Genomic DNA, 24,366 nt, shown 5'->3' on the forward strand with positions numbered 1-24,366 from the left:
ACAAGAGAAATACAGTATAACGTATTTCAATATTATTCTGTTTAGATAATATTTATTTATTATTTATGGATTGTTTGTCATAAAAACTTCTATTGCAAACAAAACAAAAAATTTATAAAAAATAAATTTATTTTGTTTATAAAATATGTGAACTATTGCATATGTGCGATTATAAAAGATTTTATTCTTATTATATATTGATAGTTAATTAATGTTTTTCTTATGTAAGATAAATTACCACAGATGATTGTGTGCAAATATGTTTAGATCATGAAATGTTTGTTTAAAAAATGATAGCCTTTACAGGTTCATTGTCTGCTCATACTTTTTGATTGGCATTTGTACACAAGCTGTATTAAAAGTTTTTGTGTGAAACACGGCTTTTTTTTGCTCGACGATGCGAGCCCTTTGTTAAAATTTCCATAGCTCACCACTGGGCACAACCACCACCTGTTAGTGTACTTCTTACCATAGCAGCAATATGATGTGCAGTCTTTGCAACACTTGCAGTAAACTTCGGTCTGTTGTCAACCATCACTCCCAGATCTCAAATCATCTTGTATACAGCTAATTTTGACTAATTCCTCTCTTATTCCATATAAATTTATTCAGTTGACTTCCTACCATACCAGCTTTGTTGATTCTGTTGTCTTTTCCATATTTAATTTACCATCTTCATTAAAAATCATGCCTAAGTAGCTGAAATGTTTTACTTGTTCTATAGGTTCTTCATTCAATATGCATTTGATATTTTTAATGCTTCTCCCTATTTACATTGTCTTTGTCTTGTTATTGCTGACCTTCATACCATATATATTACAGCAGTTATTTAATTTAGTCAGGGAATCTTGCAGACTTGTAGCGGATTTATTTAGAAGTATAACATCATTCGCATAAACCAAAGAGCTGAGATTAACATCTCCAATTTTGATATCAAGTTTTAATACCACTTTCCTTCATAACGTGATCCATATAGATAATGAATAACAGAGGGGGGATAACGTACATCCTTGTCTGACACCAGATTTAACATTAAAATGATCTTCCTGTATTTCCTTCAATTCTAACTGCTGACTTACAACACAAATAAAGACTTTATTATAAAGACATTATAACAAGTATTGCTTGATATAATGCCCCATTGACACCATACAATGGGGCATTTTGAATAGCTTCTCTCTCTCTCTCTCGGCACCTTGTCATGTGCCTTTTCCAGATCTACAAAACTTAAATACCGATCTTTGTTATATCCCCATGATTTCTCAACTATTTGTGGTAAAGTGAAAATCTCATCTCGACAGCCTCTATTTGGCCTAAATCCATCTTGTTATGGAAGGGAAGCTTGTTCACCAAGCTTCCCTTCCATAAATCCTTCACAACCGTTTCTCAAGTATACTTCCGTAATCTTACAAGGAACACTGAATAGAAAAATACCTCTGTAATTCTTGCATTTAGTTTTATTTCCCTTTTTGTATATGGGTTCCATGAGAGCTCTACCCCAATCATTTGGAATTCATCCCTCTGTCCAGGCCTTCTGAATTATGCAGTTCAGAAGGCTTGGATAAAGCCTTACAGTGGCAGTAATGCTTTTATACCTCCATACTTTAGCATTTCTGGTCGAATATCATTTACTCCAGCTGCATTTCCACATTTCAGGCTTTTGATGGCTTTTTCTACTTCAAGTATGTATATGTATTCCTGATTGCATGCCTACTGTGCTGTCACTGATTGTTTCAATTAACAATTTTTCACAGTAATTACTCCATACAACAGGGATATTGGAAGTTTATTTCCACTTGGATAGACTGTAATAAATTTAGTTTAATCCTTTATCCAGATGTAAGCAAACGAAGTTTGCACCTGAAGTATCTTTAGGACTGAGGCAACTCGTGGTAAAGGTGGACCAAGCTCTCATCGCTGCTTGTCTTAGTATCTCCCATAGTGCACAGCACATCTCCTTGTGGACATGTATAATGCTATGCATTAAGGGAAGGGCCACTACCCAGACTTGTTTCGACCTTTAATTGAGGTCTGATCAATGGAAGCCAGGCCCAGCGGTGGCGATACCAAGGGGGAAAGCAATGGAGAAGTCATCTTTACCTGTAAGTAATGGATGTCTTCTCCATTGCTTTTTTACCTACAAGCAATGGATGACTTCTCCATTGCCTCCCCCTTGGTATCGCCACCGCTGGGCCTGGCTTCCATTGATCAGACCTCAATTAAAGGTCGAAACAAGTCTGGGTAGTGGCCCTTCCCTTAATACAAAGCATTATACATGTCCACAAGGAGATATGCTTTGCATTGTGGGCAGAGCCGGCAGAAGCGGACATGCAGTGCATGCGGGCGCCACTGAGAAGGGGGCACTGCCACTGGGGCATCGTTCATCAGTTCATTTTTAAGAAACGAAATTTTTATTATGAAAACAAAAAAATTCTTAGAATGATCAATATTAAAATAAATAAGGTCGGATACACCGAAAAAAAGTTAAAAAAATTGTATATTGCCGCCTCTTTGATCAGCCGGCTGTTTACAATTTTGCAGCGAGAGCAGGCTAAATGCTTGCCTGTAGAATGTTGTGTCCACTGCAGTCTATCTAAAGTGAAATGGTGAACGGTTTTTATGTGCAGAAACGAATTTTCGTACAAAACATTTGTTGCTAGTTAACCAGTCATACGGCACGCATCTCAGTAGGCTACTGACAGTAGCGCAGTGCAGACTATTATTTCGTTTCTGTGTCGTGTTGTGTAATAATTTCTTGTGGGTATAAAATAGAAATGGAATCAAAAATTTAAAAAAAGTTATGCAGTGCACAAAATCGTAAATGTCATACTGCAAAAGAAGCAGATGTTAAGAAACAAACTGGGGCTCTTAATAAATTTGTTAAAATATTAAAATATTCTGATGCAGATTGTAACCAACTTGATACATCAGAAATCAGAGTTGAAGAACCGTGCACATCATCCAGTTTGCATGAAAGTACTATTGCAACTATTGAACAAGATAACAAGATGCATAATTTAAGTGAGAAACAGGAGAAGACTTAGTTGTAGTTGACCATGAAACTAACACATTGTTAGTCGCTGTAAATTTAGAAGATCCAGGTGAATGGGGAAATATTGATGAAAAATTACTAGTTGTTTTAATTGAAATGGTACCTGTTCAAAAGAAAAATATAATATATCCCAGAGATACATATGGTCATAAATTTGGCGACACATATTATAATAAAAAAATGGTAAACGGTGACCTCGTGCCAAGAACATGGCTCGTTTATTCTGAAACTTTAAATTCTGTTTTTTGTTTTTTTTTGCAAACCTTTCGCACCGACCGAATCAAGTAGTCTTGTAGAAGGTTATAACGATTGGAGAAATGTAAGTACAACTTTGCATATACATGAGACTAGTTTAACTCACATGAAAAATTTCTTAAAATGGAAGGAAGTTGATAAAAATTTAAAAAACAAAACTACTATTGATTGAGAGACTCAATGGAAAAGAAACATTGGAGGAGTGTTTTAGAATGCTTGATTGAAATATAAAATTCCTTGGTGTCCAAAATTTAGCTTTTTGCGGATCATCTGATAAATTATATGAAAGGAATAACGGCAAATTTTTAAAATTAGTTGAATTGTTTGTGAAGTTTGATCCCGTTATGAAAAATCATGTTGAAAGGACCCTACAACGAAACAATAGAGTACACTATTTGAGTAAACACAGTCAAAATGAAATATTGGAAATTTTAAGTAACGCAATCAGGGATACAATTTTATTATCAATTCGAAAATCTAAATATTATTCCATAATTTTAGACTGCACACCTGATGTAAGTAAAACAGAACAAATGACCCTTCTTATTCGCTTTGTTTCCTGTGACAATGGAATTGTCAAGATCAGGGAAAACGTTTTGGGTTTTGCAGATATATCAGATTCCACAGGACGTGGTTTATGTGCAACAATAATGGAACAGCTGGAAAAAATAGAACATTCCCATTGAAGACATGCGAGGTCAAAGGTATGACAATGGGGCAAATATGAAAGGGAAAAAATATGGGCTCCAAAATTTGCTTTTGAACAAAAATCCTCGAGCTTTTTACATGCCATGTGCTGCTCATACTCTAAATTTAATCATTAACGATGCAGCCAAAGTGAATGCCGATACAATTAGTTTCTTTGCAATTATTCAAGAAATATACAATTTCTTTTCATTCTCTTACAAACGTTGGGCAATCCTTTTAAAGTTTGTAAAAAAATTAACATTGAAACAGCCATCAGATACGCAATGGGAAAGTAAATTTAATGCAATCCGCCCTCTACGATATCAGTTACGAGAAATTTACGATGCACTTTTTGAAATTTTAAATAATGAAAATTTTAATAAAGAAACTCAGCATGAAGCACAAACATTATGTGCTAAAATAAAGGACTGCAAATTTATTTGCTCTCTTATAACTGGGCATGATTTACTTAACAGAATAAAGCCTGTGAGTAAAATGCTTCAAGACAAAAATATGAACATTACACTTGCTTTAGAATCTATCGAAAACTTAAAAATATTCTTACAAGAGTATCGATCAGATACAAATTTTAAAGAAGTTCTAAAATGACAAAAGAACTGAGTGAAGAGGTGGAAGGAGAACAAGAATTTAAAACTGGTACGGAAGTCCGATGACGAAAGAAGACGCGACAATTTGACTACGAGCATCATGACGAATCGCCAGAAGATAAATTTAGAGTGAATGTGTTTTATCGACTTCTAGGCGTTGCTATGTGTTCGTTAATAGAACGTTTTGAACAACTAAAAACATATTATGATAATTTCAATTTCTTGTATAGATTACTACAAATTAATAACGAAGATTTACGAAAAAATTGTGACGATTTAGAGATTCTCTTGAAGGAGACGGCGACAATAAAGACAAATAAATGCAATAGAACTATATGACGAGTTATGTGCTTTCCGGGATATTTTTCGGAAGGATAATTTAAATATTCAAAACCCTTTCGATATTCTTAATTTTATTGTGTCCAATAATTTATCTTTCCCTAACTTTTCAATTGCTTTAAGAATACTATTAACCTTTCCTGTTAGTGTGTAGCGAGCAGTGAACGTTCCTTTTCCAAGTTGAAATTGATTAAAAGTAGGTTCTTAAGTAGGTTTTAATTTAATGTTAATTAAACTAAAAATGCTTGTTAGTTTGGTGTTAATAACTATTGAAAATGATATGTGCGGAATTAGACGTTAAGACCATTATTTCTAATTTTATGAATATGAAATCAAAACTCCTAAAATTTTAATTAAAAAAAATTTCAACTATATTTATGTAATTTAATTTATTTTCTGTTATTCTGTAAAAATGTTATTTTTTGAATACTTATATTAAATGTTCTAATTATTTCTGAATTCTTTTCTTATTTTCTCATCTATCTTGAGTTTCTTTTATTTTCCTAAAAGATAGTTAAAATTATAAAAATTATTAAATAATTTTACAAGTTACTAAGAATTTAGTAACTTGTAAAATGCAAGAATTTTTTAAACTTTAGTTCAAATAAATTTTAACTTTAATTAAAATTCATTTTAATTTTGTTAACAATTCAGGTCGGTGAGAAGGCTATAATCCCTGTATCATTATATTCACCGATTTAAGTAAAGTATCTTTATCAAAATTTGCTTTAACTTTTGAGAAAGTTTTGAATATTCGGTATTTTAAAGATTATCCTGCCTAGTCAACACCCCTGGTTTGTTACATTTAACGAACCAACGTGTGGTTGTTCTGTCAAAATTTATTTAAGAAATTTCAAATACTTTAAATTTTTATTATCGTAAAAGAACCATACATGCCCAGATCGTTACGGGGGGGGATCTTAGATAGACATTGCATGAAGGCGGCAAAGACCCTAGCGCCGGCTCTGATTGTGGGAGATACTAAGACAAGGAGTGATAAGAGCTTGGTTCACCTTTACCACAAGTTGCCTCAATCCTGAAGATACTTCAGACACAAATTTTTTTTGCTTACACTTGGATGAAGGATTAAACTAAATTTATTACAACAGAGATATCTTTTTCACCAGTTTCCATGTCACCTTTATCATCTCTAATTTCTTTTACAGGACTCTCCTCTGTTTCTGAGCTTCTTCAGCAAACTCCAGAATATCTTGCGAGCTTCTTGATATTTATTTTCTATGTTCTTACCAAAGTCTTCCCATGACTTTTGTTTAGTTAGTTTTACACAGTGTTTAGCTTTCTTACATTTGTCTCTGTATTCTCTAAGAGCACAAGCTGACTTATTTGTCAGGAACTTTTGATATGCTTTCTTCTTTTATTTCACTACCTCTTTAACTTCGTGTGTCCACCATGGAGTTCTAATTTCTCTATCCTTACAGACAACCTTGCCACCTGCCTCTCTGGCTGAATCAATCAGTATTTTTTTCAGGGCCTGCCACTGAATCTCCAAGGTTTGATTCCTATTCTCAAACTCTTTCATTTTTTCTTGAATAATGTTTGTGTATTTTAGTCTACACTTCATATCTGAGAGCTGCTCAACTTTTATTTGCTTTAAAACTTTCTTAAATGTTCTTTTCAATATGAATTTCAATTTTATCCTGCTCAAGACTAAATGGCAATCACTTCTAATTTCAAATCTTCTGTACACTCTAGTGTCCTGCACCAGTGATAAAACATCACTATCAACAATAACACAGTCAGTGAGACTTTTCTTATTCTTGTCTCTTCTCTCCATGTGAATTTGTGCACATTTTTATGTTGGAACATTGTGTTAGTAATAACCAGTCAATGTTCTGAGTTCCTGAACGAAATAACAAGTCAATGTCCTGAACGAACGAAGTTCCTTCGTTCGTTCAGTATCCAGGTAGATACCTTACAGAGTGCACCTCGAGAAGGTGAGAATTGGACATTAGGTCAGAAGCCCTGGTCATCTTCACGTTCCTTTAAAGCCTATGTGGGGGCACCTCCAATTTTGTTTATAACATTCAATAATGTAATGCCTCTATAGTTCTGACAATTCATCTTATCTTGTTTTTTATATATTTGTTGGATTATTCCAATTTTCCAATTATGTGGAATTTTTCTTCTTTCCATATATATCAGACTGCACAACTTGATTTTCTTTGAGGCCAAACCCAACTTGGACCACCTGATCAAGGGCCAGATCACTTCGGACCTTGAATCTTAGACTATTCCACTGCAGCTAAATTTAAGTAAATTTGTTACTAGGTCTCCAGTAAATACTAAGTAATATGCATATTTAAATTTTTTAGAGTATTACAATTAAAATTATAATCAAAATTATTTACAAACAGATATAGCTGCAAAATTTCTCAATAAAAACCACTTAAACATAAACACAAAGTTTACTAATAATTTCGCTGAGAATGTCACACTTATTCTCAGTGAAATATCAGTGACTGAATGTCACAATGTGACACATTGCATTTCTTTGGTTGCCACTATTTTATCAAAGTTTGGTGTCATGTTTGAAGTGGCTGTTCTTAATATGGCCTCTAAATTGATATCACTTAAAGATGGATGCTGTTTGATTTTGTTCAAGTTCATGACCGAAAATGTTTGTTCACGAGTATACGTGCTCCCAAACATACAAAATACCTGGTAGGCTGTATCCAACAAACTTTTAAATTTATCCTTATCCAGAATAAAACTCTTGTAAAGTACTCTCCCTGTGCTTGACTTGATAGTTTTCATAACACTGGAGATTAATAACTTCCATCTGGAGTTCGACAGGTAGATTTCCTGCTTCGACAGAAAACGCTTTTATGCGGACTTCATCTTCATTACTGAATGACGTTCTTTTCTGAAACTCCTCACTTAGAAGTGATATGTGCTTCTTATATTTTCTACCCACCATTGAATGATATTCTGATGGAATATTCTGTCAACAAGTTAAGAAATGTGACATTATCCCCCTTAGCAAGTTGATTTTCAAACAAAATTAATTTCATTTTGAATGCCTTTATAAGAGACATTAACTGAAAAACAAACTTATTTTTTCCTTGAAGCTGTAAGTTAAGGTCATTGAAGTGATCCAAAATGTCACACAAGAAAAATAAATCTTGATTCCATTCTTCAGCCGTTATTTCTGGGAATTTTTCCATATCTTCTTGAGATTCCAAAAATGCAACTAGTTCATTTTTTAGAGCTATAAAGCATGACAAAACTTTACTGCGGCTCAACCAACATACATCAGTGTGGTATGGTAGATCCCCGTACTTGGTATCATTTTCTTCTAGAAATGCCTGAAACATTCTGTGTTTCAAACCCTGAGCTCGAATATAGTTGACCAGAGCAAATACTACTTTAATCACATGATCAAACTGCAAAACCTTTTAACATAACACCTGCTGATGAATTAGGCAGTGAAATTTTGTCAATGGTTTACCTGCATACTGTTAAATAAATGTTACAGCACCAACATTTTTTCCACACATAGATGGGGCACCATCAGTGCAAAGTGCTACTGAATTCTTGAAATTTAACGATAGTTTTTCGATTACATGCATCTTTACATTTTCTGCGATCTCCTTTCCTGTTGTTTTTCCTTTCATTGAACACAAATCAGCAAGGTCCTCTGTCACCTCAAAATTCTTATTAATGCCTCTTACATATATTAAAAGCTGTGCAGTATCTTTCCCATCAGTACTTTCATCCATAGCAAGCTAATAATAGACAAATTCACTAGCTGATTTTTGCAGGTTATCTTAGATCCTCAGCAATATCAGCCACCCTGCACTGTGAACAGTCATACGGGAAAAACTGATATTTTCAAAATTATTTTTCTTATCAGGACACAATTTGGAAACAGCAATCATCAGACACTTTTTTTTATCAACTCTCCCTCAGTAAATAATTTGCCAGCACAAACTATTTCTTTTGATATTTTTAAGCTTACCTTTGTGGCAACTTCATTTGCAGATGCCACTTTTTTAAAGGCTTGTTGCTCAGCACTAAGGACTTTCAATAACTTTGCTGCTTTTATTTGCTTTTCACTTGCATCCAACTCGCCAAGGTTAGGATGTTTTAATTCAAAATGACATCTCAGATTGTACTCTTTCGGCACAGCTATAGATTCCCGGCAAACAATGCACACGATTTTGTCCTTAAACAATGTAAAAAAAATTTGTTTGTCCACTCAGGGTTAAATGCTCGATGTTCCGAATCTATTTTGCGCTTTTTACTTAAGCTCATTGTGTGGAGATTGACAATATTAATTACAAAAAACTAATGATGAAAAACTCACAATAATGCAGGTTATGACAACAGTTATGTAATGTATTGCTCCAGCTACAACCAACCACTACACTGCCAAAGCCAGTCAAGGCACGGCCACTTTGTGTAATACGATTCGTTCTCATTCGTGGACATCAAGTCATTATCATGGAGATGTAACTTTGAATTTTAACACAGTGACACTAGCACTAACAAAACCTCTAAGTGATTGTAATAATTTCCTATTAAAGATGACAGTGGGAGTAACTCCAAATGCAATTTATTGTCGAATTGAAAGAAACATGATTGTGACATTAATCGCATGAACATAAACATGCAGAATCTTAGTAAAAGTTAAATTCAACGCTAGGAAAAAATCGTCTAATTTCATATTCCTTTGTATGATTAAATAATTTTAATCAGGCAGATGGGCCAAAATAAATAGCATTGCGGGCCGTATGTTGTGCAGGCCTGATATATATAATATCAAATAATACATTTCTTTCCATTATCCTATCTACTCCTGGTGCTTTAAAACTTTTAATTTCTTTTATTATTTCCACTATTTCAAAGTTGGTTCTTGAATTCTTTCTTCTATATTTCTATTATAGAAGAAGATCAATTATTTTGATCTTCATATTCCTTATTTTCTTCTGTTGTCATCATCAATAATTCCCTAAAATATTCCTTCCATCTTTCTTTAACTAATTCTTTCTCAATGAATACTTTTCCTTCTTTATCATTGCATCCTATTATTTGTGTATCAAAATTATGTACTAGCTGTTTTAATTCTTTATGAAATTTTCTAGTTTCTCTTTTCTCATTATACTGCACTAATTGTTCCACTTTCTTCTCCATCATTTCTTTTTACAAATTTTTGTTTACCTGCTTTCTTTTCTCTTCACATTCTTCTCTATTATTTCTTGTGTTCCTCTGTAAATACTTTTTCCTTTGTTTTTCAATTCAATTGTTTCTTTACATTCTTAAACAAACCATTCATTTCTGTTTTTTCTATACCATCCTCTTTCTTCTTCTGCTACATTTATGATTGTTTGTTGGATTAAGTCCCATTTTTTTTCTATATTCTTTCCTTTTTCTATTGTTTGAATATTATCTTTTAGTTTCTTCTGATATTTATCAATTATTTCTCTATTTTGGAATTCTTTGGTGTTCCACTTTATCTTTTCAGTTTTCTTTTGGTCTATATTTGATATTTGCTATATAAATTTAATTTTAACTAACATATGATCAGAGTCACAATTTGCTTTTCTATATGCTCGTACATCATTGACTGAACTTGCTCATCTTTTTGAAATCAGGACGTGATCTTTCGTGATCGTTTTGGTTGTTGGAATAATCTAGGTCCCCAAATATATCTTATCTTGAAAATATGCACTCATTATTCTAAGTTTATTTGATATTGCTAATTGTAAGTCTATTCATTTTCACAGGTTTCTTCATGTAAACATATTAGACATATTTCATGGAGTACTTTCCAAGTACTCCATGAAATATGTCCTCTTTTCCTATTTTTTACATTAAAATATTATCATGGCATAATTTTTATTTTTTTCACATGTTTCTTATAAATCCTCATCAAATTGATCTGTCACAATCTCATCAGCAATTTTCAGTTGGGGCATATACATTATTAAAAGTGATATTATGGAATTTCTCTTTAATTCGTAACTTGCAAATTCTTTCATTTATTGGCGTGAATCCTAAAATTGATTTTATCTTCTTTCTAATAATAAATCTTACTCCATAATTTCCTTGTTCTTCAGCACCACTATAATACATATATAATCTTTTGTGTTTATTCTTCCTTTTTCTCTCCATCTTTTCTCCTGTAATGCTGTAACATCCATTTCATATTTCTTAACCTCTTCTGCTATGTTTTGCATTTTCGCTACCTGTAACATTATTCTAACATTCCACGTTTCAAAATTCATTAACCTTTTCCTTTTCATGTGTCATTTCCTTAAAGTTAGTCCGGCTTTCAATTGTTTAGCTTTCTTAACAAGAGATTTTTTACAGGAATGGGTTGTTAGCCCATTGCCAAACCTCCCAACTTGTAGGACCAGACTCCAAATTTTTGTTCCCTGAAGCAGGGTGGTCCAGCTATACCTCCAGACACTGTGTACCCATTTCACATTATGAAAAATTATGGAAACAACTACCACGTTAGATCAGAACTTTAGTTTAATAGCTTGTTAATTAGAGCAAAATAGAGCTATAACAATTTGCTGTAATCAACAAGCTATTAAATAAGAATTAAAGATTATTAGCAACACATTTATAAATAATGCCTATAACAAAAATAGTATTAATCAAGTTCTTCACAAAACGTCATCAAAAAAGAATATAGATTACAGTAAAACCATAGCCATCTCATACATTAAAGGGTTATCAGAAAAAATCAATAGAATTCTACACCATTATAATCTTAATGCCACTTTTAAACCACCTATAAAATTAAAAAACATATTCAACTCCTCTAAGGATCCTCTCCTCCCATTGGCACATCCTGGAGTTTATTGCATCTACTGCACCTGTAACTTACCTTATATTGGTGAAACTGGACGTACAATTTGATTGGAAAAGTACTAGCTCTTTACATCATACAAAAACTTGGTATGAACAAAAATTTAAAGAAGCCTATGAAATTCTGAATAATCTCAACAATAATCTCACCCTAATCTCAACAATAATGGTGGTATAAAAATTTCGAGAATTTGGATGGCACTTATTATTATTATTCAGGCCTCCATAGAGTCAAAAGACTCATTGCGGGAGGTACTTCCTAAGAAACACAATGTCTATCATACCACTCCGTGACCATTCTCGCTCTCACCACTCTATCAGGCAATGCATTCCGTGGTTCAACCACCCTCCATGCAAAGAAACCACTCCTCACCCTCTTTCTCACAGTTTCCTTTCGTAACTTCCAGGAATGACCCCTTGTCATGACTCCTTCCTGCTGTTCAACCAAGCGAAAGAACTCCCCAGTGTCAACCCTGTAACCACCTCTCAACAGTTTAAAAGTCTCAATCATATCACCTCTCCTTCTATCCACCAAACTCTGCAGTCTATATTCCCTCAGCTAATCCTCATAACTAACATTGTTAGTTATGAGGATTGGCTGAGGCATAGTTTTGATTGGCATTGTTATGAGGATAACAAGGATAGGTATATCTGATACCTATCCTTGTTATCTAGCTTTGTACCCTTTCCACAGTTAATTTATCCCCTTCAAATCTGATAACAATAGTATACGTGTGGTCAGATCGGAGTCTTATACAATGGAATAATAACTCTTTTATCTCTGCAGGTCGGTGTCCTTCTCATTATTGCAGCAATACTCTGTGGTTACCTTTACCACCTTTGCGATATGTCTCCTAAATTTCAGGTTTCTATCAATCACGAACCCCAGATCCCGACTTCCTCCAGTATAGCTCCTCCAATAGAGTGCGGTGTCCCATCGATGTGTCTCAAACTTGAGACCTTACTTTTTGCTGCATTAAAATGAAACTCCCCCATTCATTTGCCCATCTGTCTAGCTTATTCAAATCCTCTTGCAGGGCTACCATATCTGCACTATTACTAATAACCCTTCCCAGCTTTGCGTCATCCTCAAACAACCGAATGTTCCCCTGCAATCTACTGACAATGTCATTGATATAAAGGTTAAACAATATAGGTCCAAGTACTAAGCTCTGTGGGACCTCACTTGTAATCATTTGCCTCCTTGAAACTGGCCTGCCATACACAACTCTCTGATACCTATCGGACAGCCAATCCTGAATTCAGTTGACCAACGTGACATACTGATTCATGTGCTGCAACTCTTAAATATCAGCTTATCATGTGGCACCCTGTCAAATGCATTCGCTAAGTCCAAGAAAATGGCAGTATATGCCTTTCACTCATCTACTGCTTGTAACTTTATTATAAAAGGCTAGCATATTACTAAAACAAGAGCGCTCCTTCACAAATCCATGTTGACTCTCACAGATAACATTACCCTCAGTGAGGGACTGTATACAGTCCCTCACTAATTTCTCCAAAATCTTAACAACTACTGATGACACACAAACTGTCCTATAATTAGACATTTCCAGTCTATTACTGCCCTTATGCAATGGCACTATCTTACTTTCCTTCCATTCCCTGGGCATCTTTCCCATTGCCAGACTTTCATTGAAAAGCCAGGTCGAAGGAGCTGTCAGTTCTTTAGCACATTCTCTTAAAACTCTTGGTGAAATACCATCCAGTCTCACAGCTTTATTGGTATCCAGAGTACTCAGTATTTGGAACACACTCTCCTCTAAACCTCAAACCTGCCCTATCTAAAAAACTCTAGTATCAAAATTTACTCCTCCAGGATGAAATACTCCAATAAAGTGTTCATTGAACAATTCCACTATGTCATCTGCATCAGTCACTCTATTCCATTTTTATCACACAATGTTATTCTTCCACAGTAATTTCTCCTCCTACTGGCCACATAGCTAAAAAAATTCTCTGGGATTTTCTTTGGATCTTAGGGCCAATCTATTATCATATTCCAGTTTTGCCTTCCTTACCATACTAGTCACTCTCTTGGCCTGTGTTTTATATTTTTCATGCTTCTGCTCTTCACCTGTCTCCTTATAACTCTTCCATAGCCTCTTTTTCGTGAAGTTCCTGTTTAATATTGTTTGCCATCCACTTTACTTCAAATTGTGTCCTCTTCTTCACTTGTGGAATACAATTTACTATTGCTGCTAACAAATATTCTTTCACAATTTCCCAAGTGCTAATGATATCCTGGCCTTCCAATTCCTCCCTGCACGAAACTTCCCCAACTTGATGTTTAAGACTATTATAAACACCTGCAATATAATTTGACATACGTTCCCATCTTTTTGATACTCCTGCATGTCTATTCATCTTCCAAGTCAAAACCACATGGTCACTCTCTCTAACTGGTGGGAGAGATGTCATCTCAGTTATTATCAACTCTTCTGATGCTATGACCAAATCAAAAACTCTTGAACCTCTTGTTTCCGCTATTACATGTTGCCTAAGACATTTGTCCCTCAAGAAGTCTAGAAATTCCATTCCCTTATTGCTACATGCATCTTACTCTCCCAATGTATACTGCTGTAGTTAAAATCTCCCATAACAATCATTCTTCTTGCACTTGCCAAGCTCAACTCTCTAAACATCTCCTGGTCCCCACCCTCTTTGCCCTTGGTTTGTAGCAACACCCCACTAAATATCCTGTCTTGCGCCCACCTCTACCTCACACCATATGCTTTCAAAATCATTAGTGTCACTGCCTTCCAAAGCCTCCACTCTTAGAGGACATAAGTCGTCACTTAACATAAGCAGTACTCCACCACTATACTTTCCCCTCCTAACCTTTCAGCTTTTATTGGAAACTATTCCATACCAGTTTGTTGGAATTTATATGTATACTTACATAGTTATATGTAAACGTTGCTCTTCAGCTCAATTTAATTTTGTAACCTAATAGATAATAATAGGACTCTAGCTTTGATGTAGTAAAGGTTTTTTTTTTCCTCACCAGAGGTCAGGCCAATAATTGTTGTAACTGTTGGTCAGTAACTTTAGCAAACCATGTAGTAGATTGTAGTGCAGCTTGTTTCTTTGTATGTATGTATATGCTCCAGATGATGACCTTGATATGAAGGTCGAAATGTCAAGTGTTCATTTTGGTTTATATTAAACTAAAGTTTTGCTCTAACATGGTAGTTGTCTTCATAATTTTTCATAATGTATTCTGATTACCATGTAAGCATGAAGGAAAGGGTATCCATTTTAGTCGTCTCTTACAACATGCATGGGCTACATTGGGACTATTCTTAAACCTGGTCACCATCTAGGGGAAGTTCTATTTATAAGTATGTATTTTGCACATGAATTTTATCTTATACATGAAATATTTTAACTGATAGATTAATTTGTTTTAGCTATTGTCAGCACAGAAGTGGATTTGACAAATCACAATATTTGTGCACATGTATAGTTCCTGAAGATTGTGTTGTTTCGCCATGGAGTGAATGGACAATTCATAAAGAAGGCTGTGTTACCTCAGAAAATTTTATGGTACCAGAAATGAGAACTAGGTCACGTCAGTTACTTCATCTTCCAGAAGGAAATGGTCAGTCATGCCCACCTCTAAAAGAAAAAAGGATTATAACAAAAGATCTTCCACCATGCTATAAGTAAGTGCATAAGTCCATATTTATTTTTAAAAATTCCTATTGCATAACCAAATTTGTAATTTACATTGAGTTCTAATCATTTGGAAATTCAGTAAATCAAAGGTATAAAAGATTTATTTTACTTATTCCATACTGTTTATCAGTTTTGGAGACCATGTGCTCAAGTTAGTTTAATTTCACTCAAATAAATTGATGTTTATTAAGTCCATGGAGTCAGTAGAATAGGATTCCTTCCTTTCTTTTGCAGCCTCTTCTTATGGGGCAGATAGTGTGGTCTGCTCAGATATTCCTAAAACATCATCAGAATTACTTCAGCTCCATGATTCTGATGTCAGCTCTTGCCAGTCATGCCATATCTACTAGACATAAGATTTGTTATTATAATTATAAGAAACACACATATTAACCACAGTGAAAATTATTTAATGTAAATATTTCATCCTAAGTATCTTAGGACATCATCAGTACAGTAGTTTAAGCAATAATAGGAATAACATACAGTTAGGGCACATGATTACAATAGAATCTCATTAAACGTGCGTAACGTGTTACAGAAGTAAAAAAAAAAAAAAACTAGTAATAATTATTTTACATAATTTTGTATGACAATTTCCTATACTTTAGGAATAGTAAGAACGTCGTTGCGGTTTAAATTAGGTCTGTGTAGTAGGGCTTCAGAACTTTCTTTATATAAACGTTCATGTTTATATAAAGATCTATGTAAAAGTTTAGACTTTTCCCAAAGGATCCTATGGCTTGGATTTTCAATTCCGTGTTGAGAGAGGCCAGATTTTTGCGGTTTAAAAAGACGAATGTGGTCTTGATTCCGAGATGCATTTCTGAACAGACCTACCTGTCTGTCCAAAGTAAGACAATTTGCATGAGCATGGAATACATAGATCTTTATATAAACATTCATGTTTATATAAAGAAAGTTCTGAAGCCATACTACACAGACCAAATTTAAACTGCAATGACGTTCTTACTATTCCTAAAGTATGGGAAATTGTCATACAAAATTGCGTGAATTAATTATTATTAGTTTTTTTTTTTTTTTTTTTTACTTCTGTAACACGTTACGCACGTTTAATGAGATTCTATTGTAATCATGTGCCCTAACTGTATGTTATTCCTATTATTGTTTAAACTACTGTACTGATGATGTCCTAAGATACTTAGGATGAAATATTTACATTAAATAATTTTCACTGTGGTTAATGTGTTTCTTATAATTATGATCTCACCTCAGGTTTCATTATTTAAAAAAAAAAAAAAAAATAGGATTTGTTGGAATAAGACTAAAGTTTTACACAGGAGTCAAAAAGATTATATAAAGAAAGCTATGAAGCCCATATTCGTCATCCACATCTCAACAGAAATTACTCTTAAACCTTGGGGAAATTATTTTACTCATTATGATAATTAATAAATTATAATTTATTAATTAATAATAATTTCAGTGTCATTTCCTTTGATCCTAATAGTTATAAGTTGAGCTCTCCTCTTGTATTGAATGTCACATCACATGTTACTATTTTCAATTGTTATTCTATAATTTTTCTTTTAACTGTTTGCATTGAGAATGGTCTTGAAACAAGATCAAAAATTTCCTCTCAATAAATATTTATTTCCATGAATTTTTAAATTTATTTATATAGAATTGTCTTCTTATATTTCTATATTTTGTAATATTCACATTTCTGTATTAGTTATAATGCAGTTAGTTGCAGATATTTGACCTGTGACCTATTTTATCTTCATATGCTGTTTTATATTGTACTCTATGATCAAAGTGTGTATTATTTTTTCTTAATTCGAGATTTAAATGTAAGAATTGGCAATGTAGATATTCCAGGTATATACCAAAATTTAATGAAGTAATTAACAAAAAAAAATGGAAAAAATATGCTATAATTTGGTCTAACCAATGAATTAAGAAAAAATAATACACACTTTGATCATAGAGTACAATATAAAATAGCGTAGGAAGATACTATAATTATTATTATTAAACAAGACCTCATGGAGTCAAAGACTCATCTAGGAGGTCCTTTTATCTCACACACATTTCATCATACCATGTCTTAAACACATTCAAACTCCTTGCAGACACCACACTCTCAGGCAAGGCATTCCAATCACTCGCAACTCTGCTTGAAGAAAACCTGCCTCTCACTCCCCCTACTCACACCCTCTTTATACAGTTTCCAGGGATGACCTCTAGTTCTCCCCTGATCTCCCACTATTCTCTGTAGAACCTCTCCACCATTGATCCTATAACAACCCCCTTACCAACTTGTAGGTCTCTATCATATCTCCCCTCTTCCTTCTCTCCACTAGACTCTGCAAATTACATCTTTTCAATCTTTCCTCATACTTGACATTCCAGAGGTCAGAAACTACCTTAGTCAGTCGCCTTTGGACCCTTTCCAACATCTCTTCATCCTTCTGAAAACCAGGTGACCAAATCTGGGCACAATAGTCCATGTGTGGCTTAATCAAAGCCTTATACAATGAACAAGAATCTCCCTACTTCTACACGTCAGTGTTCTCCGCATCATTCCCAGAAGTCTTTGTGTTGTCTTCACAATTTTGGCGATGTGTCCCCCTAAATTTTAGATCCTTATCTACTATTACCCCCAGATCTCTTATTTCCTCTACCTCCAACAATATATTCTCACCAAGCACAAATTCTGCATCCCATCTTTGTTTTCCAAATTTTGAAACCTTACATTTTGCAACATTGAACTCACATCCCCATTTCTGTGCCCAGTCACTCAATTTATTCAAGTCTTGTAAGGCCACAACATCCTCATAGCTCTTTATGGTTCTTCCCAACTTTGCATCATCTGCAAACAACTGAATATCTCCATCCAAATCTTCGCCAATATCATTAATAGCAATGCAAAATAAGAAAATATCATAAAAGGTACATAGAAAGAGAAAGCTGATCAAAGCAAGTGCTTGAGCAGTACAAGGCTCAGGCAAGAAAAATGACCAGCATGGTGAGGAAGACAAAATTAAATTGCAAGAAAAAATTAGCCAAGCAGGCCAAAGGAAATCCCAAACAGTTCTTTCACTATGTGGCAAGCAGAAGGAAGAATTACTATGGAAGAACAACTTTAACAAGTACTGATAGCAGTAAGGTGAAGAAGCAGACAAAATAGTTGAGTTACTGAGCATACATTTTGCAAGGGTCTATAATCCAAGTGAGGATATGGCTATGACAGGAACTAATGTGAAAATAGGAGGTTGATGAATTGAAAGTACTTAGGATATTGCAGAATATACTACTAAAAACAACAGGCATGTTTATCAGCATTTAGGTCTTTCAGCATGTTACAGTTATAAAACAGTTTTATGCACTCAGTATCTTATATATATTCTTATTTTAACTATATGCACCACCAGACAGAGCATTTTGACTATTTAGATCTTCCATAATGAGAAACAATGGTGTAGTAACCACAAGAGAGAGAGTAGTAAGGCTGCCCAGGGAAATATCTAAACCAGGTAGGATATTGGTTGTTTTGGGTTTATGGCCAAAGCAACTAAAGCTGAGTCCAGTGTATTATGTCTGCAAATTATGTGCATCCTTCTGGTTTGCTTGTTTTTTAGAATGAATTTTTTTTCTCCAAATTTCTGGGATAAAAAAAAAAAAAGTCATCTCCATATGATACTCACCTTCAGTTGAAAAGTATCAAGTTTCTTCATGAGTAAGGCCAAAAATGAAAATGTTACATGCTTTCTCTGTTCTGATGAAAAGTACATCATAGTATTCGGAGATGATGAACAGCTGAGAAAAGGTGATAGCCACAAGTTAATGCATACTTTTTAATTAAATGTTGTGGCTAATATGGAATGTTTTAATCTTTGAATCTCGTTCTTCTCTCTTTAACACACTAAGAAGTACATTGGTTCTCTTCACAACTAACTGTTCTGAATATTTTGACAATGTAGTCTTTGGTTTTGTGCTCTTTACTGCCATATCAGGCACAGATGGCTGAGTCAAAACAACAAGCAGTTTCAATCTAACTGATAAGCTTAGGTGTTGATGGTTATTCATGACTTATTTTTCACGGTATTAACAACACCACAAACACTTTTTTTCAACAAAGATGTTTTATTAACGCTTATATTTCACTGATTTTCAACTCAGCATCATCAGAGCACAACACACAAGTAAACGTGACAGTGAGTGAGTGAAACAATATAATTGCAAAAGACAAAAGATCTAAAGTCCTATTTTTGGCGCCCTCTAACAAAACAAAAAACAAAAAAAAAAAAAAAAACGGCAGTTATCCAGGAGTTTTTCTTAAGATAACTGTCTCCCAAATTTTTAGCAAATTAATGCAACCATATTTGTTAAGGTTGGGAGAATTCTTCAAAGCCATTGCTGACTCAAAAAATAATCTTTCAGATCTATAACGACTCCTAAATAGCACATTCGTTTTCCTCCATCTAATCCTGTGTGAAGGAGTGTCCAAAGCGTGGTCTGCCAGTCCCGACTTGCCATAGTAATAGTAGCAAATGTATCTTTCATGTTCTTCCAGGCGGATGTTCACTGATCTTCCTGTTTGCCCATAATAGGCCAAGTCACAGTCACATGGAACTTTAGTACACTCCTGGGTGTGCTAAAGGGTGAAGTTTATCCTTTGGCGAGCGGATCAGAGTTGCCAGCTTGACATGAGGTTTGAAGGTGGTGTGAAGGCCATGTTTCAACAATACTTTGGCTATCTTTTCCGATGTACCTCTGATATAGGGAATAGAAATGGTCGTGTTGTATTCTTGTGTATTAGGGGAGGGCAGAGTAATGGGCCTATGTAGTATTTTATCTATTTTGTAGGGATTGTAGCCGTTGGCTAAGAACGTATGGCGCAGGTACTGGAGTTCAGTGGCCAAAGCTGTATCGTTAGAACAAATGGCTCCGGCTCTGTGTGTCAATGTTTTTAAAATGCCGTACTGTTGGACTGGATGATGATGTGATTGTTTATGTAGGTATCTTCCTGTGTGTATAGGCTTTCTGTAAATAGAAAAAGATAGTGATCCATCTGAAAGGCGGGTGACTAATGTGTCAAGAAATGGTAAACAGTTATTTGATTCTTTTTCTACTGTGAAGTGAATTTTGGGGTGTTGGCTGTTTAGGTAGGTGACAAAAGCATCCAAAGTGTCTTGTCCATGGGGCCAGATGGCAAACACATCATCTACATAGCGCAACCACACTTGTGGCTTGTATGTAGCTGTGGTAAGTACTTTGTTTTCAAAATGTTCCATGTAAAAATTTGCTAACATGGGAGAGAGGGGGGAACCCATAGCAGTACCATTAATCTGTTTGTAGAATTCCCCCCCCCCCATGTAAAGTAACCTGCATTCATGGTAAATTGAAATAATTCAAAAATATCTGGGGGAAATTTAGACTTCTTTGTATAAACTTTGTTAAAAACAAAGTTTGCACATGAAGTAACTTAATGACTGGGATATAATTTAATGACTTGTATATAGAGATTGATGACTTTGCATCAATTGCCTTAGTATCCCATAATGCAATGCACATATCCTTAAAGACATGTATTATGCCATGTATTATGGGAAGGGTCACTACCTGTACTAGTTTCGACCTTTATTGAGGTCTCATCAGTGGGAGCAGACCCAAAAGTGAGACCTCAATAAAGGTTGTAACTGGTCTGAGTAGTAGCCTTTCCAATAATGCATGGCTTTATACATGTCTATAAGGATATGCATGTTGCATTATGGAGTACCAAGGCAATTGATGCGAAGTCATCAACCTCTATATACAAGTAGCCCACTCATGAATTACTTCATGTACAAACTTTGTTTGTTTACACTTGGATAAAGGATAAAATTAAGAATATTACTTAAATATAAAGAGCTAATAAGCTTCATTTCGGCAACAAAAACATTATTTAAATTAAGGGGATATTAAATCCCACATTGTTTTAAAACCGAATAAGAAACTCAAAGATTGGAATCAGAGAGTTTCTTGCCGAGTATAGTAAACTATAAAGTATCGGCGATCACTAAGCGTCCGCTAAATGCAAGTGGCCCAGCACGTAGTGCAATACCGGAAATCTCGCAGCAAAGTCGGTAAAGTTCTGATCACTATTCTTAGGTATTTACCATAATGTAAAAACACATTTCCTAGGAAATGTATGCTGTTATTACATTATGGTGGTGAGGTCACTACCCAGACCGGTTTCAGCCTTTTTTGAGGCTTCATCAGTGAGTAGCTAGACCGAGTTAATACCAAAGTGTATAGCGAAAAGAACTTTATACTCTGCTATACGAGTTTCCGAACAGGTGCAACCATTAAGTTACTTAAATATAAAGAGCTAATAAGCTTCATTTTGGCAACAAAAACATTATTTAAATTAAGGGGATATTAAATCCCACATTGTTTTAAAACCGAATAAGAAACTCAAAGATTGGAATCAGAGAGTTTCTTGCTGGGCCACTTGCATTTAGCAGACGCTTAGTGATCGCCGATACTTTATAGTTTACTATACTCGGCAAGAAACTCTCTGATTCCAATCTTTGAGTTTCTTATTCGGTTTTAAAACAATGTGGGATTTAATATCCCCTTAATTTAAATAATGTTTTTGTTGCCGAAATGAAGCTTATTAGCTCTTTATATTTAAGTAACTTAATGGTTGCACCTGTTCGGAAACTCGTATAGCAGAGTATAAAGTTCTTTTCGCTATACACTTTGGTATTAACTCGGTCTAGCTACTCACTGATGAAGCCTCAAAAAAGGCTGAAACCGGTCTGGGTAGTGACCTCACCACCATAATGTAATAACAGCATACATTTCCTAGGAAATGTGTTTTTACATTATGGTAAATACCTAAGAATAGTGATCAGAACTTTACCGACTTTGCTGCAAGATTTCCGGTATTGCACTACGTGCTAGGCCACTTGCATTTAGCGGACGCTTAGTGATCGCCGATACTTTATAGTTTACTATACTCGGCAAGAAACTCTCTGATTCCAATCTTTGAGTTTCTTATTCGGTTTTAAAACAATGTGGGATTTAATATCCCCTTAATTTAAATTAAGAATATTATTTCTTGGCATCTTTAATTAATAGTATAACCAAGTAAAAAAAAAAAATAAATAAATAAAATAACTTTCAACATCTGTCTCTAGTCCAGAGTAATTTAGTAGTAAGGTGTGACACCTTTTGACTTCTTATATGTGAAAATATGACTTCTGCATTACATCAACCTTGGTACTACTTCTGGAATCTGGCTTCCCTGATGAGACCTCAAGAAAGGTGAAACTGGTCTGGGTAGTGGCCCTTCCTAGAAAGCGTGTCCACTCTCCAGTCAAGAGGCTGCGGGTTCGAATCCCGCCATGGGCATAGATGTTTGTGATTGTCTGTGGAAATATCAGTGGTGGTCAGTGGTAGATGCCATTGGTGTAGTTGCGGTCAGTTGGTGAATTGTGAGTGGCGGAAGCAGAGTTGTAGAGTGGATGCCCTCTCTCGATGAGTCTTTGGACTCCCTGAAGGTGACAAATAATAATTATACATGTCTGTAAGGATATGCGCATTGCATTTAAACAGTATATTAAATTTCCATCAATCAAAAGAACAGGCAGGTTTCAGAGCATCCTTCCTGACTTTAGATCATTTACAAGCCTTAAATTAAGTAATGGAAAAAAACAAAAGTACATAATATTACCAGTTTCTTTGGCTTTCATAGATTATGAAAAAAACCTTTGACTCAAAGACTTATGTGAAATGCTTCATGCTTTAAAAGATACAGGAATAGAACAATATTTATATTAACATATTAACTCATATATATATATATATATATATGAGAGAGGTTTAGCAGTAATACATTTAAATGAAAAAAAAAAATAGAAATAAAGAGAGTATCAGACAGGGAGACTTTATGTTGAGCTCATACACAAGAAATTGGTTGATCAACCTATAGTATATAAGTACTGTGTATGGGATGGGTTGGGAAAGGAGGTTCACTTGTTCACATTTGATTTAAATGACCGTATATTGTATTCCTTGGGGAACACAACAGGGTGAAGGCTGTTTCACAATACAGCATTTGCAGGGATGAAGGAGTAGGAAAAGAAATTGTTCTGTGGGTTTCAATGTGCACTGCAAAGGGATGTTGAGCAGCAGCTGCACATGTTCCAACGAGCTTAGTACTAAGTGGGGGAATTATTAATACTATTTCAGATGAACATTTTCCATGAAATATTTGTAAAATACACATTGTTTTATTTATTTTCTCGTTGCAAAGGTGGAGCAAGCTAACATCACTCCTATCTCAGTATCTCCCATAATGCAAAACACATCTCCTTGCGGATATGTATAATGTTATGGATTAAGGGAAGGGCCACTACCCAGACTAGTTTCGACCTTTATTGAAGTCTCTTCAGTGGGAGCCAGGCCCAAGTAGAAATACCAGGCAGAAGCATTAGCAAGGTCATCTCTACGTATGGGAGTTGCCAAACGGTGTGCCACCTTTTTATTAAATTACTCTGGATTTAGAGAAAGATGTTGAAAGTTTATTTTTCACTTGGCTAGACTATAATAAACATAATTATTATATATTATATTATATATATTATTATAAAACGTAAAAAATAGTAATCCCATACGTAGAGATGACCCTCCCACTGAAGAGACCTCAATAAAAGTCGAAACTAGTCTGGGTAGTGGCCCTTCCCTTAATGCATAACATTAGACATATCCACAAGGAGATGTGTTTTGCATTATGGGAGATACTGAGATAGGAGTGATGTTAGCTTGGTCCACCTTTGCTATGAGTTGCCCGGTGTTGTACTACCTTACCCCCAGTCCTGACGATACTTTCAGGCGCAAACTTTGTTTGCTCATACTTGGATAAAGGAT

General features: G+C 34.7%; 1 protein-coding gene across 6 annotated transcripts in view; it reads left to right on the top strand.

The window, feature by feature from the left end:
* The window catches only part of LOC150093608 (thrombospondin type-1 domain-containing protein 7B-like), a 950,748-nt gene that overhangs the window by 357,409 nt on the left and 568,973 nt on the right, over positions 1 to 24,366 (top strand). For all 6 annotated transcript variants that reach the window (XM_090412735.1, XM_090412734.1, XM_090412733.1 and 3 more), the window contains exon 6: positions 15,216 to 15,470. In XM_090412735.1, the coding sequence (XP_090268861.1) occupies positions 15,216 to 15,470 (255 nt within the window). The remainder of the gene's footprint in view (positions 1 to 15,215; positions 15,471 to 24,366) is intronic.

Source organism: Typopeltis vanoorti, chromosome 23 (genome assembly GCF_054136105.1).
Source record: "Typopeltis vanoorti isolate ZY-2024b chromosome 23, IOZ_Tvanoo_1.0, whole genome shotgun sequence".
Lineage (NCBI taxonomy): Eukaryota > Metazoa > Arthropoda > Arachnida > Uropygi > Thelyphonidae > Typopeltis > Typopeltis vanoorti.